The 18751-nt window shown below is 32.3% G+C and overlaps 1 protein-coding gene and 1 long non-coding RNA gene across 15 annotated transcripts; one reads left to right on the top strand and one right to left on the bottom strand.

Moving 5' to 3' along the window:
- Positions 1 to 1087: 1087 nt before the first annotated feature.
- LOC112007245 (uncharacterized) lies at positions 1088 to 10375 on the bottom strand. 14 transcript variants are annotated; one of them, XR_010628895.1, is made up of 8 exons: positions 9780 to 10369; positions 9615 to 9673; positions 5638 to 5713; positions 4198 to 4351; positions 3699 to 3758; positions 3348 to 3546; positions 1838 to 1924; positions 1088 to 1634 (listed from the first exon to the last, which is right to left on the bottom strand). XR_010628895.1 is itself a non-coding variant. In XM_065773267.1 (6 exons), the coding sequence occupies exons 3-6, from the start codon at positions 5657 to 5659 to the stop codon at positions 3556 to 3558; spliced, it is 240 nt and encodes a 79-aa protein (XP_065629339.1). In that variant the 5' UTR covers positions 5660 to 5713; positions 9615 to 9673; positions 9780 to 10371; the 3' UTR covers positions 3031 to 3555. The 14 variants fall into 14 exon arrangements, 5 of the variants coding, with proteins under 5 accessions (XP_065629339.1, XP_065629335.1, XP_065629336.1 ...); XR_010628898.1 differs by lacking the exon at positions 1838 to 1924; XR_010628896.1 differs by lacking the exons at positions 1088 to 1634; positions 1838 to 1924 and adding an exon at positions 3031 to 3179.
- A 6627-nt stretch (positions 10376 to 17002) lies between these two features.
- Positions 17003 to 18522, top strand: LOC136067431 (uncharacterized). Its single transcript, XR_010628926.1, has 2 exons — positions 17003 to 17620; positions 17716 to 18522. It is a non-coding gene; the product is annotated as an uncharacterized LOC136067431 (long non-coding RNA).
- Positions 18523 to 18751: the final 229 nt, after the last annotated feature.

Below are 18751 nucleotides of genomic sequence, written 5' to 3'. Positions count from 1 at the left end.
TTTTCTGGAGCTAATAAGATCTTCTCGAACCTGGAAAAACAAAACAAAAACAAAAGCCAAATTGAGAGGATGCAAGGAGAAATGTTCTAATGTTTTTGACAATGATAATATCTCTTTGAGAGTGTGTGCGTGTATACATTTTTTGTAATGCTTATATAATGATAAACTATAGGTTCTAAATGAGGCACTCAATGAGATTCCAAGTTGGTGTGTAGAATCAAATTGCAATTGTGCCTTTGGTAGTTATTCTCTAATCATGAATGGATACCTTTTGTGATTTAAGTTGTGAATTACATGATAGGATTGTGAGTTTGCTATTCTTGCAGATCACCTATCACAAAATTTAATGACATTGACTTGCTAAAAAAAATTACTAAAAACCATACAACTGTAATTTTCTTTTGGTATTCAAGTAATAACTTTGAAATATTTTTTATCATACATTGCAACAAAAAAGGCATCGAATGAGGTAAATAATATAATAAAATTGATAAATAGTATCTAAAAGAAGCACTAAAGGGGAACACATTACTTAATAGCATACCCAAAAGTGATGTGGGATGCGTGCTTGCTCACTCCCAAGTGCAAGAGATTGTAGCAATATAATTCTCGGAGTATCGAGGTCGAACCACAAGGAGTAGGGTAAATTAAAAAACAATATAATTAAACAACAATTTGGGTTTGGAAGAAAAGTACTTTTGCTTGGTGATTGTTAACAAGAATAATAAAAAACCGATTTAAATCAATATTGTAAATATTAGGGCATTGAGGTGTTTCCCTATATGGATATGAAATTCTTTGTGTTCTAAGAAAATATATATTTCTTAATTGATTATTCTTATATAATTAAAAACCTATGATTCGGTTGAACTGAGATAGTTCAAGAATAGTTTTTAGAAAAACCTTTTCACTTTAAAACCTGATTTCTATTTGAAACTATTAGAAATTCATCTAAACAATAAGAAAAACATTATTGAAGTTATTGAAAGTATGGAAGAACTAATACATCAAAAGGAATCTAATTGAAAAATTAAATATGTCATTGTCTAAAATATTAACAAGAATCACATTGAATATTCATACCGTATAGAAGAAATATAACCCTTAACCCTAGCAAAGAGTTTTGGCTGCCATTAGAGAAAGGAAAATAAAAGGTTTTTTCTTTGCAAAATTCGTTCTCTACAACCTCCTTTCAAATACCCTAACATAAAAGTTTCCAAAGAAAATAAAATTTTTACTATTTAATTTTCGTCCAAATTTACAGTAGCAAATTGTGAGTTAATTTCAGCCTTCAAAAATTGTGAATTTTGAAAAACTCAAAACTGGAATTTTGTATATATTTAAGTCATGGTTCCAACCCATCTAGCCTTGAGTCAATTGGAATTTTGAGGAGAGAGATACACCAAAAATACTAATCAATGCTCAAATCTGATTTTTTTTTTTTTTTTTTTCATTTCAGATTTTGCCTCTTTGATTTCTTTTCTTATTTGAAGCTTTCAAACATGGTAAACAACCTAAGCACTCCAGCTACACCTCCTTAGACATTTAAGCATGGTCCTTTAGCTCCTCTTTAATTCTAGTTGGCCTCCATTCTCTCAGAAACTCTTGTAAACTTATCTCTTTCAAATAATTTCCTGGAAGTAGAAAACTACATGCAATGAATGACGTCTTATTTAAGAAATTATGTAAAGATAAATAATAGGGATTAATGCAAGTCATGGCTTACTTATACAAATTAAGCATAATGATAAGGAGATAATGCCCACATAAATATATAACAAGTATATATTTTAAGGCATTATCAACATGGAAGCATCAAAAAGTAAAACATGCCTACCTCTAGAAAACAAGAAACAAAACACATTTGCTTTTGAAAATAACCTCAATCTCACGAGGGTTTCTTGAATCCACAAAGAGAAAGGGTCTGGAATCCACAGAGAATAGAAAGACAAAAGTCAGAATTTTATTGATCAAATAATTGTTAAAAAATGTGTACAGACTTAGGGGCCAATTTAAGGGCTCTGTAAAACTTGACAGATAATAAAATATATTTTAATAACTCCTAATTAATACCTAATCATAACAAGAATCAAATTTGACTTGAAAAGCATTAAAGGCACCAAAAAACAAGTAAATAAATCACTTAAACCTAAAATAACGTTTTTTTTTTTAAACATAAAAATACTAAAATTTAAATTATTAAAAAAAAAAAAAATTCTAGATTCTATCCTACATCAAAAAGTCTGAAATAAACATGGAATATCATGCCCACCATCAAATTGTAATACTGTCAAACTGTAGTAAGACCAAGTATCAAAGTTTTCTAAAGACATATAACCTAATATTGTGGCTTCTTCAGTGTGTGAGCTCTCAATTTATAAACTTTTTCCACCCATCATTCTCTTCCAAAATAGACCTTAAAAGTATGAGAGGATTAAGGAAATTGTCTAAAATAACTTGGTATATCACACTATAATTTAGGTAAATCATAAACTTTCATCATTCACAAATCGAAAAGAAATCATCCGAATTGAGTTTACTAGTGACTAACCTGTGCGATGCACGGAAAAATATTGAAACTAAGATTTTAAAAACAAAATTCTATTAATTTTAGTTTATGTTGAATATTTATTTATGGCAATTTAAAATATTATTTCAAATCTTCATTTCATTTTATTTTACTTGGAATAATTTATATAATTAAATGAAATGCTTACAAATAAGAGATGACATTAATAATATACTATATATAGTTAGTGATTATTCAAGATATCATTCAAATATGACAATTTTGTTTGTTTTAAAAAAGGAACAATATTAATGCATTGAAACATAAAATACTATATTGTCCAATAGATATTACAACTTTAAAACTAAAACATGAGTAGTGATTTTTAATGGATTGGGGTAATAGCACAACTTTTAATAGAAAAAAAAAATCTGATTTAAAATTTTTTGGAGTAACACTATAGTAAAAATGCCGAAAGGAAGCAAGAAATTCCACTGAAAAATGCTACAAATATGTTTGGGTTGTTGTTGTCTTTTTTTTTTTTTTTTTTTTTTTCATTGAGCAGGTACATCATTGTTTAGTAGAGTCTTAATACATGGGGGCGCTCCTCCATCCAATACATCATTGTCTAGAAAACCCAGCCAGTTCTTTGCTTCACATGCTATCTTCTCTGTTGGTCCATTTGTTCAAGGAAAGCCATAAGAGAAAAATATATTCCTAATAGAAGAACCAACTATGAAGTAGTCTAACATCATTAAGGAAGGATGTGGCCAATGCTCAAATTGTTAGGTCTAGCTGACTTTACTTCATTTACTAGACTTTTAAATTCACACTTTACCTCAACTACTTGAAGCCCCCAAATCCACAAAGGCCATGTACACCCTTCTACAGGCTATCTAGACTGATTATTTCTCTAAGCTTCCATATATTCCATAGCAAGTGTACAAGTTATTTGCACCAAATCCATTACTAACTTCAGAGTTTCATCCACATGCATTTGGTTCCAATTTGACCATAATAGCCAACCTCCACCGCAACTAATGCAATCAACTGGATTGGTTAAAACAATATATCAAATACTGGGAATATAAAATTACAAAACTTGGTATTATGTATATGATACCATTGAAAGATTTAAATATCATTGTAGGCTTCCCGAATTCCACCCATCACAAAAGCCATGACTTACATCAAATTGGCCTTTGAAATCTTGATCTTCTTCATCCCTGGAACGTGGAAAATCAAATTTCTGGAATAATTGAAAATTTGAAAATATTTCCAACTATCATCTAACAATGAAATTATTATATCTTTTCAAGAACAAAAAGGAAAACAAAGACCAAACGTTCTATGTAGCAAATTTGAAACCTATCACCAAGAAAAAGAATTAAACCTATTGGAAATTCATTAATTGGTACCAATGCAAGTAATTGGTACGCTAAAAGGCTCATATTAATAACAAAAAAAAAAAAAAAACAAATAACCCATCTGAAATATAAGATCAAAGTTAAATCAAAATGATTAAATACCAAAACTTCCTCCCGCTAAGGAGAAACATTCAGCCATAGCAACCCAAAACACTAAAAGTAGATCACCCACATGAACAATTGAAGTGGAGAGAGAGCAATATATAGAAAATAATAACAGAGTAAGTAGGTCTTCGATTGAAAGCGAATCTAAATTCTTACCTTGGGTTCAGATTTTGCTCATCAGAGAATCCTGCCTTCAGTTGCAGATTCTTTGTATTTGAATGCTGAGTGAGCTTGAGAAGGAGAATCAGAATGGAGGACTTTGAAGCCTGAATGGGCCGTGGGTCTTTGTTTAGGAGTAAGGAGAAGGGGTCTGCTTTTATGTATTGGGTTTTACAAATATCAAATCAGATTTTGTGTTGTTTTTTTTTTATTTTTTTATTTTTATTTATTATCGTGTTTTAGAAATATAAATTCAGAATTTATTTATTTATTTAAATAATGTTGATGTAGCTAACCTGTGTGATGCACGGAATAGTTTAACAAAAGTCAACTAAAATTATTTTAAAATGAAATCAAACATTGAAGGAAAATTAATCTACTGCGTAACAATTATTGCAAAAATGGTAAAAGAATGAAAAATATTTATTGAAAGCTTCCTCTATCATACAAATGCTAATAAATAAACTCTACATGACCACAATAAAGTTAAAAGATAAGAGCCAAAGGGAATAGCTATCAAGAGAATATAATGACCGATAAAGAGAGAAGAATCTCATAACAAACAGTTATTATCAAATAACAATTGTGTGTAAATATCTACACTACAACATTGGATATAGATATTATAACGACAATAACAAACAAAATCAACCACATCTCAGTGGAAAGTTCAATGTCATGATTATCATCCATACCATCCAGCCACCACTTCCATTCCAGGTGATCATCTCTAACCACCCTTTGAAATTTTGTGGTTGCCTATGCTTCCTGCCCAACACAAAATTCTGCTCCCCACCATTAAACAAAACTTCACAACTTCGCAGATAATTCTTCTCACATTTAGAGATCTCAAACCAACCATTTCATTGTCGAAACCAAAATACACACTTAGTAGTTCCACCACTATAAACTATACAACAAACTGAGCTATAGCAAATGTTGGTAACACAAAATCTCATAAAGGATTTAAAAGTATATTCCAAGAGGAAAAAAACAACGAATTTTTAATACAAATAGTTAGAGTCTACCTTTTAATTTGGGTATGTACATGTTTTCTTAAAGAATACAATCATAAGAAACTTGAAAGCAAGTTCGAAGAATAGGTACAGTACATAAAATCTAGTCATTCATTTAAGTTGGAGAAAAAAAATCCATTCTGGTTCAATTGAAAATGCATAAAAAAAATGACAATCATGTTTTTACATCACACAATAAATGACATTGAGAAAATAAGGCCAACAAATACATCTCACCCTAATTAAATCAACAACACAGCATCACATTCCCTACTTATCTTCCTCCTTACCACTCTCCATGTATTATGACTTCTAGAACAACAACAAAAAATCACTTACAAATTTCATCAAACAGCTTGTGTACGTGTAAGAAAAACAACACTTAATGAAAAGAGAGAATTTTAAAAAGAAAAGAGAGTACCATGTTGCAGCAACACTAGCATCAATATAACCAAGGGTTGTTTTTTCTCTCAAGGCCTGTGCAAGCTCCTTTGTGCCTAAAAATTGAAAACATAAAATCAGGTTTTTGTAGGTACCTATGTATTTTTGATACCACATAAATAGGCAAGTTTGGTTATGAAGTTAAAAGATTTCATGTACATACTCCAATTAAAAGGTACTATGACACCACATAAATAGGCAAGGTCGGTTATGAAGCCAAAAGATTAAAAATCTGTAATATGCCTTTTGATTTTGCATAATGATAGAGGTATTCATTAAAGTTTGCTATTTGTTAAGTCTCTCTTAACCATCTCTTTGAATCTTTGCCTCAAATTTATAATATCTAATCCCATGCCCATCTTGCATAATCATATATAATTGAGTTATATAACTCTTAAACAACTATACTAATCAACCCCAACCTTCAAAAAAAATTCCCACAGAATCCAAAATAGCGGCAGCCCCTACATAACATTCAGTAGGCTATCATATAAGACAACCCAGAGATTATAATAATTTGTAAAAAGGGAAAACCAATTTAAATGAAGACGACAATAACACTATATATCAAACCATAGCCTTTTGTAATTTCTTGTAGCTAAATTCTTTTAAACAGAGAACAAAAGGCATATTACAAATGAATATGAGAACAAACACCTAAGCATTCCAAACTTGTTCAAGAAATACCACAAATGAATTGGCAAAGAAGAATCAGAGAACAAACACCTGAGCATTCTATCAAACACATGTTTAGCAATCTCAAACAACTATACTAACCAACCCCAACCTTCAAAAAAAATTCCCACAGAATCCAAAATAGCAGCAGCCCCAACATAACATTCCATAGGCTATCATATTAGAAGACCCAGAGATTATAATAATTTATAAAAAGGGAAAACCAATGTAAATGAAGATGACAATAACACTATATATCAAACCAAAACAAACCCATAATTGAAATCAAATAGAAGAATCCTAGGAAACCAAAAATCTAATAAAAATTGCATAACCAAAAAAAGGGAAAAAGAAAATCCAAACCAATGTAAAATGAAGATGGGAAAAACACTATATATCAACTAAAACAAACCCAGAATTAAAACCAAATGGAAGAATCCCAAGAAACCAAAAATCCAATAAAAATTGCATACAAAAAAAAGGGAAAAAGAAAATCTAATTACAAAAATTTCATGATTCTTCTTTGCCATAGATTTAACAACAAAGGAAGAAGAAGAAAACGTGGAAATCTGCAAAAGAAAAAAAAAAAAAACTTAAATCTAGAGCAACCCACAGCCACAAACTAACAAAATTCCATGAAAAATTGAAGCGGATAGAGAGAGAGCAATAAATAGAAATTAAGGAGAGTAAAAAACATGTTTTAATTAACTCAAAATAATTTGCCAACATAGAATATGATGGGCTGGATTGAGCAACAATGGAGAGGCAAAGAGAAATCAATTCAGTGGCGATGATCCATGGTGGTGGTAGCGGTGGGAGGATCTGAGTTTTGGGGTGCTAGCGTATATTAGAAAATAGAGAGGTTGTGGGGTTTAGAAGTGAAGGCTGAAGAGGGAGTTGTATACTTGTATTAGGGTTCTAAATTGATAATTCTAATATAATAATAAAACATTAAAAAGAATTATAAAAAAAAAAGGCGATGTGAAGGCTGATGAGGGAGTTGTATTATTGTATCCTGATCGGGGAGTTAAATTTATAAATTCTAATATAATAAAACACTAAAAAGAATAATTTTTTTTTTTTTCCACGGCACTAAAATTGTGGAGCTACCAAAGGCTTCGGTTATATATATACATATATATATATTAAAAGATTACTACATAAAGCCTTGAATTACTAAATTTTCTTATGTGATTGCATAACAGATTCTCTACTTGTCACCTCAGCTTAATCATGTCTAGAAACCCTAATTTTCTATCCTAATATGTCTCTGTTTGCCTCAGTTTTCTATACTAATATGTCTTTACTTTCATGCTTTGTTTGTTGTTTGTTCTTCACATGCTAGATTAGGGCTTTGATCACTTGAAATGCCATGAACATGCAAATGATTTGTTCATGCATTGATGCATAGGTGCTGTGATGCAGTTGGGTAAGGCATGCACAGGTGTTGAGATTTGGGGTTCAATTGGTTCATAGTGGATTGATTGGGGAGATACCTTATTGATAAGTTGGATAAATATGTTCTTTGGAGCTCTATTTTGGTTTACTCAAGCACATTCTTTATTCACACTGTTCAATGTTATGAGTTGTGAGGTTCAAATGATTTGAACTGGTTGATTGAGAAACCATCCTGGAAAATAGCCTTTATAAAAATAAATAAATAAAGCCAATTTACATTGATTTTTGTGGCAACCTTCTCATAACTATTATTACTTCACTTGGTATCATGAGACTAAAGGTTCAATTAGTGAATTCAGCACATATAATTTTCTGTTCTAAATACTTTGAATATCACCCTGCTGCATTCTGGCTTGAGGCATAGATCTTTTCTTTTTTTCCCACCCTTTTGATAAGTTCTAAATTCATGGTTAAAAGTCCCCAAGTACTGGAATTTCAAGGTAGTTAGAGATGTGGATATAGTGTGATAAAATAGTTCAGAAACTTTGGTTTGTTTAGATGATGACGATGGTGTGAATCTCAACTGTATAAGTGTTATGGTGCTTCGTTGATTTCCTATATGGGTAGCTTTGTATGAATATAGTTTTCCTTGATTCATAACTATTGGGAGTTGAGATTGTGTGTCAAATAATCAGATGCCAAAGCCCACTTTCATATCATATAGGCACATTAATACAATTAAAAAGCTCACAGAAAAGTAGATGAGCTCACATTCTAGTATACCTTTCTAAATCTGTTTGTGAATCAATCAATGCTTGCTTGAGGAAATTTACATGTGGGGAGGGATTAGGTAACAGCAACACCTTAGCTCCAAAATCTTGGAGTGGCAGCATTTTAAACCAAAAAGAGTATGGTGGATTGGGGCTAAGAATGGAAGACTTTAATAGAGCTTTACTAGCCAAAGATTGGCTGGTCACTAGCAACAAATCAAGACAAAGCTTGGGTTCATATGTTGAATGCGAAGTATGTGTATGTGGGTGATTTTTTCCCAATTAATTGGATTACTTAGTGCTACTTCCTGTCCTCCTTACACTAATATTCGATGTACACATAGGAACATGCATACCTTAAGTTCTCACTACTACTATTTAGTCAGAGAATATTTAATTGTTTTATGCATGGAGAAATTCCTTCAAAGTAAATGGCGTAATAATAAGAGAACCTCAACCTATTTCACAAAATGATAATTCCTTCAATTTCCTTGTACATGGAGAAATTTACAATTGAGTTCATCAAACTGTGATGCAAATGAAAACACAGAAGGGTCTCGTAATATCCAAACATTCCATGACTTCATTGATATATAATTTTAAAGCCTTAAGTCATTTCCGACTTTCTATACAATATATAATTAATCTGTTTCCCCAGGCATTTGCTTAATCTTTACAAAGCATACCAGTTCTTGGGGCCTAGCTATCTCATATATAAATTCTTCAATTTTTAAAAATAAAGAAAGCTAAAAAAAAAAAAAAAAAGTTACACGTACAAATCCCAAAAAAAAAAAGAAAAATATATCACTGATTCAAATTGCACAAAATTTGTCACTTTTTAAATTCTTGCACAAGTGAGGATTCAATCCCAATTCATGATCCAAGAAAATATATAATTATGAATAGAAAAGAAATAATATGAGAGGAAAAAATTTCTAAACAATATAATTTGGAAAAATCACATTAAAATACCCAAATCACGTTAAAAAATTTCGTCAATCTCACCAACCAAACAAAACCGGACTTTCAACAGAGACACAACATTAAATCACCGGGAACAACATGTAGCCAAACAGTAAAACAAGACCGTATTTGAAACTTTTTTCAAACTCACCGGTCACAAAGTCTTCCAAAACTCAAAGTCAGTCCTCGGTGACCCTTGTGATGTGAATGCTTAACATCATGAGAGACCCACATGCAAGCAAGAAAGTTGAGGTCAGCCATGGGTATAATATAGAAAAAAAAATTCTATGAAAATGAAAAGCCAGAGAAAGTGTACCTTGCAGAATCGGATTTGAGTCTCTCTCAGCTTTGTCTGATTTCACAGAGAGAGAGAGAGAGACACGAGGCACGGACTTTGCCTGTGCGATGACGGTGGGGTGTGTCGGCTTGAGATCGGAGATGGAGGGTGAGGGTTGAGATCGGATATGGAGGCTTGGATGGCGAGGGTTGAGATCGGAGATGGAGGGTGAGGGTGAGAACGGAGATGGTGGGTGAGGGTGAGGGTGAGGGCTTTAGATCGGAGATGGAGGGTGAGGGTGAGACTGGAGACGGAGGGTGAGGGTGAGGGCTTTAGATCGGAGATGGAGGGTGAGAACAAAGATGGAAGGCGGGGGTGAGGGTTGCGATCGGAGATGGTGGGTAAGGGTAAGGGTGAGACCAGAGATGGAAGGTGAGGGTGAGGGCTTCAGATCGAAAATGGAGGGTGAACCGAGGGTTGAGATCGTCTCTGGAGGCTTGTTTGTAAGAATTCAGATCGGGGTCTTGAGATGGAGGCTTGACAAAATTGTATATATACAAAGCCTAAAGCTACAATTTTAAAATGTGGCTTTAGGCAAAACCTGAAGCCTCGTTTTAAAAACGCGGCCCAATCCTTGGATAAAGCTACATTTTAAACCCGCGGCTTTAGACCATAGTTAGAGTCGCGTTTAGAACACGCTGCTTCAGACCTAATTTAAAGCCGCGTGTATAAAACGCGACTCTAGTTAACATATAAAAAAAAAAAAAACGTTTGCCAAAATATTAAAATGGGAAGGGCCTAGAGCCGTGTTTTTTAAACGCGACCATATCTGGCCGCGTGTGAAACGGGGCCATTGTTCCATAAAACGCGGCTATAAACACGTTCTATGGCCTCGCATTTAAAACGGGGCTTTAGGAAGAGTCTTTAGGCCCCGTTTTATAAAAACGGGGTTGTAGTACTTCTATGGCCGCTTTTTTGTAAACGCGGCCCAAAAAACTGCGGCCTAATACCCCCGCGTTTTGTAGTGATGGAACTGTTATCTAGCTTTGATGCCCTTTCACACACAAACATATATATATATATATATAGCAATAAGAAGGTGGATATCATATACCCAATCCTTATAGTCAGGGAGGGGAACATATTTTTAGTATTAAATGGGTCATCTGTTAATTTGGAATTAGATATTAGAGACCAATAGACCATGTATAGAACACAAGCTATAGCCTCTTTAGCATTCTTGTAGACAATTTGTGAGGTTTACCCCTATTAAAATAAAGGGGTTTATACAAAAGTCACCCATCTATATCTATATATATCTAAAAGCTGAAATGTAGCATTTATTGTTGCTACGCTCTAGTTAAGCCACATCAGCGTCCACCCCATTATCATTTTCTTTTCAATTTTCCTATAATTATTTTTAACATTTACTTTTTATTTTATTTTAATATTTACACTTTTTCTAATCTTTCTCTACCCTTATCTTTTCATCTCCCCACTACCCTCTACATAAATACTATTCTTCTTCTTTTCATCTCTCCACTACCCTCTACATAAATATTATTATTCTTCTTTCTCTTCTCTTTCCTTTATTTTGTCTCTTCTTATTCACACTCTCTTACTATAAATTTGTAACTATCTATTCCATTCTATGCATGGTTTTCTCTCACAAAAAAGGTTCTCTCTCTCTCTCTCTCTCTCTCTCTCTCTCTCTCTCTCTCTCTCTCTGTCTGTCTTTTTTATAAATTCTTCTATTTATGCCAAATTACTAATCTTTGGGAATCGTTTCTTTTATTTTCTTTTTCTACACTAGAATCATTATGCTTATTTTCTCACTTAATTTAATTGGGCAGTTTGCTGGAATTCAAAAAAAGGTTTTCTCTCTCTTTCTCTCTCAATGTTTTGATGAATTTTATTATACATTCTTCTATTTACGCCAAATTACTAATCTTTGGGAATCGATTCTTTTCTTTTCTTTTTCTACACTAGAATCATTATGCTCATTTTCTCACTTAATTTAATCGGGTAGTTTGCCGTAATTCAAGTAAAACCAGACAATGAGGAATTTTACAACATTAGAGAATGCCTAAATATATACCAGCCAAAAGTTGAAAGTCAGCAAATTAGTGGAGCTATGATTAAGCTTCAAACGGAATTGATGGTATTGCCAATGTTCTTTAATTAGCATCCTTATTTCTATTTCTCTATATATGTTTCCTAGAATTAGTATTAGTCTCATTTTTATTTTCTCTATTATATTCTAGGTAACCCAAGAGTTCTTTAAAACTCCACATTGGTAAATGCCATTTAGATTTGTTTTTTAAATTGTTTTTTTTTCTCTTTAATTGTTAAATGTTATCCTATTTTTGTTCTTTCTTATAACTCTAATTAATGTTGATGGTTTTTTTTTTTTTTTTTTTTTTTTTTTTTTTTTTTGCTTTAGTTAAGGTTGATGGTTCTTTCTTATAGAGAAAAGAAAAAAAATTGAAAACAATTGAATTCCGTATAAACCTATACCTAAAGGGGATAGGAGCCTTTGTTTATTTGATTAGAGACAATATATTAAAGGGGCATATCATTTGGCCATTGCATTGCATTTCTTAGAGGTTAAAATATAAAGCTTATCATTATAGGAAAACATTTTGGGTGGGGATAAGGCATCATTTTGTTTGCTCTAAGAGCAACAAAAGATCCTACTATAAAGGAAGCCCACAATCATATCACATGCTTATTACATTAACGATGAGCACAGCCCACTATTCTCTCTCACCATGTTTCTACTACATTTGCATTTAGCAACCTAAGATTAGAATTTATTCCCAATAGAAGACCTGTAGAATCATTTAGTTTTTATAGGAAACTAGCCCCAGACCTGCGCAATGTGTGGGAATATAAATATTATGCAATGAAGTGTAATATATAAAAAGTAACAATTACTTCAAGCATTGTCTTTTTTTCAAAAAAAGAAAAAAAAAAGAAAAGAAAAAATGAAAAGACTTTTACACTTATTTTTTAAAATCTTTCTATCTCTACAAATATATCATTTATATATATATATATATATATTTTTTTTTTGTTCATTTCATTAATTTTTTAAGGTGAACCATATTCTTCTAACTTTGTTGTAGTGTGTTACATTTGCTTAATATACAACTCATCTCTTAAGGAATAAGGAAATTATTATAATAATAAAAAATCATCACAAAATTACAATGTTAACTTAACCAAAATTAAAATAAAACTAAAGAAATAAAAAATAGATTTTATAATAATTTATTAGTCAAAAAACTGGTAGGCATATTCAAATTCCTATTTCTTAAAACAACTAAGTATTAATTCAAACCAAAATTCAATCAAAAGTATAAAAGGGAAAGAAAAGACTTTCTAATGGGAAATTAGAAAAACACAATACAAAAACACATATTAAAAAAAAAAAACCATCAATCTTAATTAGAGTTATGAGAAAAAAAAAATCTTTTATGTGCAATGTTCTCTTTATTGGTATTTATTGTTATATATATATATATATATATATTTTTTTTTTTTTTTTACTTTTGTTCTTCTTCTCATCTTATGTTATTCAACATTAAATTCAATCACATCTTCCACATCACTAAATTATTTATATTTTCTCTCTTTTTTTATTTTTAATAATTAAACATGGAATATTTTATTTAATTCAATCAATAAAATTATCCTTAAAAATTGTACTTTTGTTTTTTAACATTTACACTTTGTCCAGGCTTTTTCCTTACTTCTATCTTTTCATCTCCCCACTACCTTCTAGCTTAATATCACTATTCATCTCCCACATCTTCCATATCATTAAATTATTTATATTTTCCTCTCCATTTTATTTTTAAAAAATTAAAAATTAAAAATTTTACTTAAATTCAATAAAAAAAAGTGTCCTCATAAGTGGAGTAATACTAGGGACACACTCATTCTCAAACTCAATACATCAAAGGAAAAATATAATACAAAACAAATGCCAATTGGGAAACACTAAATGAAAAAAAGGAAAAAGGATATCAAACCAAATATAATATAAAGAATAGTTATGGATATACTAACTTAAGGGTAGCAAAATTAAATGAAAAAAAAAAAAAAAACTACAATGCATATTTAATGCAATAAAATCATCATCAAATTTTGGAAAACAGTAGGTTGCTATGGAGAGAGGAGAGAGAGAGAGAGATCAAATGTCAATTAGTAACTATTAATTGGAAAACAAAGAGGTTGTAAGGAGAAGTAAAAATAAAAAATAAATATGACCAATATGGAGAACATAAAAACTTTATAGTGCAATAAAATCAATGTTACATTCACTTAAAATATTGAATCAATAATTAAAACAATCATAGCAATATATTTAAACTTAAAACTAATCAAACTCTAATTCATAACTAAAAGGAGATGTTCTCATGTAATAATAGAAATTACATAAGAAATAAAGTTAGAAAATTTTAAAATCCCTTTTTTGACATTTCATTTAACTTTATATATGTGTGTGTGTGTGTGTGTGTAAATATAATCTTCATAAACAATTACATTTAAAAATCTAATAAATTAAACGATGCTACATCTCATTTGACACCTTTGTTATAAAAATCATTAGCCAGTAAATATATGATAATAGTAAAAAACATTATAAATGAAATTATGAAAAAAAAAAAAGTGATAAAACTAATTAGCTACCATCATTATGAAGTAGTAGTCTATGATTTTACACATATAAAGAAGTGGAATATATAAAGTTTACTTAAGATATATGTAAAGATTCACATTAAAAGAAAGATATGTAAAGGTTAAAAAAATGTATACAACAACAACAACATGTACAATAATAATAACATAGGGGTAATTACATTCCTCTTCCTTGAGGCTTAAGGAAATGACACTACCTCAAACTTGAAAGGAAAAAATATTTTCATCTTTTACATTTTTTTGACCAAACTTTGTGAAATTAATATTAAAATATTGTATACTAACCTGCTTGTGCTTAAGGTAGGTTCCAAAATTATCCTTAATTTTAAAATTTTAAATTAAAATGTATTTCAAAATATTAAGTAATGTCTTTTGCTTTTTCTTTTCTTTTTTTTTTTCCCTTTTCTTTTCCCAATGAGTTATGGAGAGATTTGTCATTTCAAATGTTTTGGTATTTTATAAATTTGTATTTTAATTCTAAAGTTATGAGAAGCGTCTTTACTAACCATGGTTAAACATTTATAAATAGATTCTTAAATAAATTTAAAATATTTTAAAATATTCAATTATTAATATAAACAGAATGAGAGAGTGTTATTACTTATTACCCCAAATATATTTAATAAGATCACCTTAAAAAAAAAAAAAATTTATCTCATGCAATGCGTGAGTCTACGACTAGTGACTATAAAGTCGGTGTCAATTTGATCCTTGTATTTTCGATTTGAACAATTAAACATCAGCACTTTAGTTTAGTTCTTTCTAACTCATCAATAATTTTGATTTAGACATCTGATTTATGCAAATTTTGTACTGTAATAAATACAATCTTATAAGCTTTTCAACAGTACCTTGTTTGCACAAACCCAAGGTCCAGATGACTCCAAAAGCTGCCCAAAGTTGGTGGCAAATAAGAAATTACAGAAACTCATTAGAAAATGGAAAATTTGGGAATACTTTTTGATATGAACTTGCTTAACAAACAGTTACATAAGCCGCCAAAGCTACATAATTGACTAAGTCCGATTCCTTGAATCAGATAGTGAGTTTTCTCTTTGAGATGGCCAAACGGAGCACAAAGGCAGAACATCCTTGCTGTAAGAGCATTCTTATTAAGGGTTCTATATGCCAAAAGATGCTTTTTTTTTTAGCATTTTTGACCCAAAAGCTTGCTCCATCAAGGTTTTCAAATGCTAGAATTTTTGGCATTGGTGAACAGTGCGGTCTCATATTTGAGACCGCACTGTTCACCAATTGTAAAATTTATATATATTTTTTTATTCAAGTGGAGCTCTCTCTCTCTCTCTCTCTCTCTCTCTCTCTCTCTTCAAACCCATGGTTGATAGTCAATGACCGTCCAAATCACAAACCCATGGTTAATTTGTGACTGACCCCAAATTAGCCACTGACCATCACCGCGGCGGCCCAAGGCAAGCAAACCGTGGCGGCCCACGGTGAGCAACGGCCCCATGGCCACTCGTGATCTGAACCAACCCACAGCCACACACATGATCTGAAGCCACCCACAGCAATCCACGGTGATCTGAACCCACCCACGGCCACCCATTGCAATTTGAACCCCACCCACGGCCCACGACAATCTGAATCCCACGGCAATCTGAAGCCTACAAGCCGATCTTGAGAGAGAGGAGAAGCTTTCACTGCTAGTGGGTTTGTTGGTGGCGGCGATGGTGGAGGGTTTTTTTTTTTTTTTCTCTTGCTGTGGTTGGTGGTGGTGAGTGGATTTGGTGGTTGTGGGTGGATGTGGACGTGGATGTGGAGGTTTTTGCTGTGATTTTTTTTTTCTTTTTTTGTTAGTGGTGGTTGTGGTATGGGTGGTGGGTGGTTGGTAGTGTGGTGTCGGCGGTGCTGTGAGAAAGAGAGAGACAGACGATAGAGAGGAAAAATAAAAAAATTATTGAAAAATAATAAAGAAAAATTATTTAAATGAAAATGGTAAAAAAAACTAGAAGTTTTGATGTAGGTTGTATTAAAAAGTAAGGTGTTATATGTTACAAAAATGAGTTTTGAGATGGTAAATGCTAAATTTTTTGCAAACCTTGATGAGAATGCTCTAAGGCTCTAAACAGCTTCAGCATTACCACACTCAAAAAAAGCAATCGAAAATCCCAAGCCATTAGAGTCAATCTATGGTAAAAACTGAACAACCCAATTGAAGTATGGCCCTACCGTACAGGGTACAGCAATAGAGGTCGTGTAGCGAGATGTGAATTCTGTCGGCAAAGTAAATAAAGGCCAAGTCGCTCGCTTTTTGACTCACAAATAAAGCTATCAAACGCAATTCTCTTTAAAGGGGTTTATATAAAGGTCACCCATGACTTTAAAGTGAGTGTCAATTTGATTCTTGTATTTTCAATTTGAACAATTAAACATCTGGACTTTAGTTTAGTTATTTCTACCTCATCAATAATTTTGATTTAGACATCTGATTGATGAAAATTGTGTACTGTAATAAATATAATCTTATAAGCTTTTCAACAGTACCTTGTTTGCACAAACCCAAGGTACAGATGACTCTCCAAGAGCTGCCCAAAGTTGGTGGCAAATAAGAAATTACAGAAACTCATTAGAAAATGGAAAATATGGGAATACTTTTTGATATAAAGTTAGAAATTTATGGATAACTTGCTTAACAAACAGTGACATCAGCCGCCAAAGCTACATTAATTACTTGTACAAATTGACTAAGTTGGATTCCTTGAACCGGATAGTGAGTTTTCTCTATGAGATGGCCAAACGGAGCACAAAGGCAGAACATCCTTGCTGTAAGGCTCTAAACAGCTTCAGCATTACCACACTCAAAAAAAGCAATTGAAAATCCCAAGCCATTAGAGTCAATCTATGGTGAAAACTGAACAACCCAATTGAAGTATGGCCCTACTGTACAGTGTACAGCAATTGAGACCGCGTAGCGAGATGTGAATTCTGTCGGCAAGTAAATAAAGGCCAAGCCGCTCACTTTTTTGACTCACAAATAAAGCTATCAAATGCACTTTGTCGCTCGGAAAAAACCTCTTCAGCGAAGGGGAAATTTCCTTGTCATTCTTTTCCTTAAACACACTATTTTGATACCCAATTCTCTGTCTCTCTCTCTCCCAATTTAGCTGTGTCAATCTCCAACATTGGTATGCGGCAGAACCAAGTTGATCCAGGTAAAGTTTCAAAGAATTTCGCGTTAGAAGAAAATCACATTAACTTAATACCATGTAATTTTTATTGTTTTGTATTGTGTGATTTTTGGTTGCAGAATTTGTTGCCAGCAATAACAACTCAGACCCTGGTAGTCCAACAATTAATGAAGAAAGAAGTGAATCACTAATAGAGCACTCGTCACTTTCCATTTCCATTGCATCACTCTTCCCACCATACATCGTTCAGAATCCCACGAAGCACTTAAAATGTCATTCTTCTCACCAGCCAGGTCCAGTGTTTCCATTACCATTCCCTCCTCATCTTCGCATGTCTTTAATCGACCAACAACAAAATTTTCCATTCTGTCACTCTTCCCACCAACCATGTCTGACACTGAGTCAGAATCTAACAAAACCCCTCCACGATTATCTTATTCCATATTTCAACCTTCCCACTAGCCAGGTCTCCAACATACAAATCAGACACTGTCCTATTCACAAGCATAAACGATGCCAACCAGTGGTATCAAGCCGGTAGTACAGCAAGGGTAATTACGCCAACAGCCTTAACTACTGCGGAGAAGCCACTCCAGAATGGTCTATATATTGGGAGCGTATCAGAAAACATGCCGCATGGATTGGGGAAGTACCCGTGGACAGAATATCAAAGATTTATTTGGTGAAAAATGATTCCTCAATCTCATTAATTACCAGAGAAAATGTTTATATACACAAGTCGTGTACAAGCCCAGAAAACAGAGCAACTAACTTAACTAACAAAACTACCAAAACAGAAATAACAGAAAGCCTAACTAACTCTGATACGTGTGGAACGTTTAAACACTAAAGAAATATGTACAATGAGCTAAAACTACATGTCGTTTCTGTCAATTTAGAGTTATGCTACTGCCGTTTATCTTCTACTTGTATTTCCTTCGTTCAACCACTGATGCTTGCCCTGATTGCTTTTGTTTAATCACTGCTGGTTCAAATTGTCTCATACTTGATTTCTGTTTGTCATGATCTTGACACAAACGGGTGCATGGAAGGAGAGGGAGAGGAGTTTCGAGAATTTGAACTTGGGAATCTGATGGAAAAGCAAGAGATATAAATTGTGATATCATTGACAATGTGGAGGCTTCCTAAATTGCT

Source organism: Quercus suber, unplaced genomic scaffold (assembly GCF_002906115.3).
Source record: "Quercus suber isolate HL8 unplaced genomic scaffold, Cork oak 2.0 scaffold_72, whole genome shotgun sequence".
NCBI lineage: Eukaryota > Viridiplantae > Streptophyta > Magnoliopsida > Fagales > Fagaceae > Quercus > Quercus suber.
The sequence above is the reverse complement of the archived record's forward strand: the minus strand, read 5'-3'. Positions and strand labels throughout refer to the sequence as shown.

Excerpts from the sequence above, each read along its gene's own strand:
- LOC112007245 (XM_065773263.1), bottom strand. The coding sequence starts at position 5,659 with ATGCTAGTGTTGCTGCAACATG. Across the intron at positions 4,352-5,637 it reads GCTAGTGTTGCTGCAACATG|ACCCCTTCTCCTTACTCCTA; the intron begins GTACTCTCTTTT and ends ACATAAAAGCAG. Across the intron at positions 3,547-3,698 it reads ATTTCAAAGGCCAATTTGAT|TTGCGGTGGAGGTTGGCTAT; the intron begins GTAAGTCATGGC and ends TGATTGCATTAG.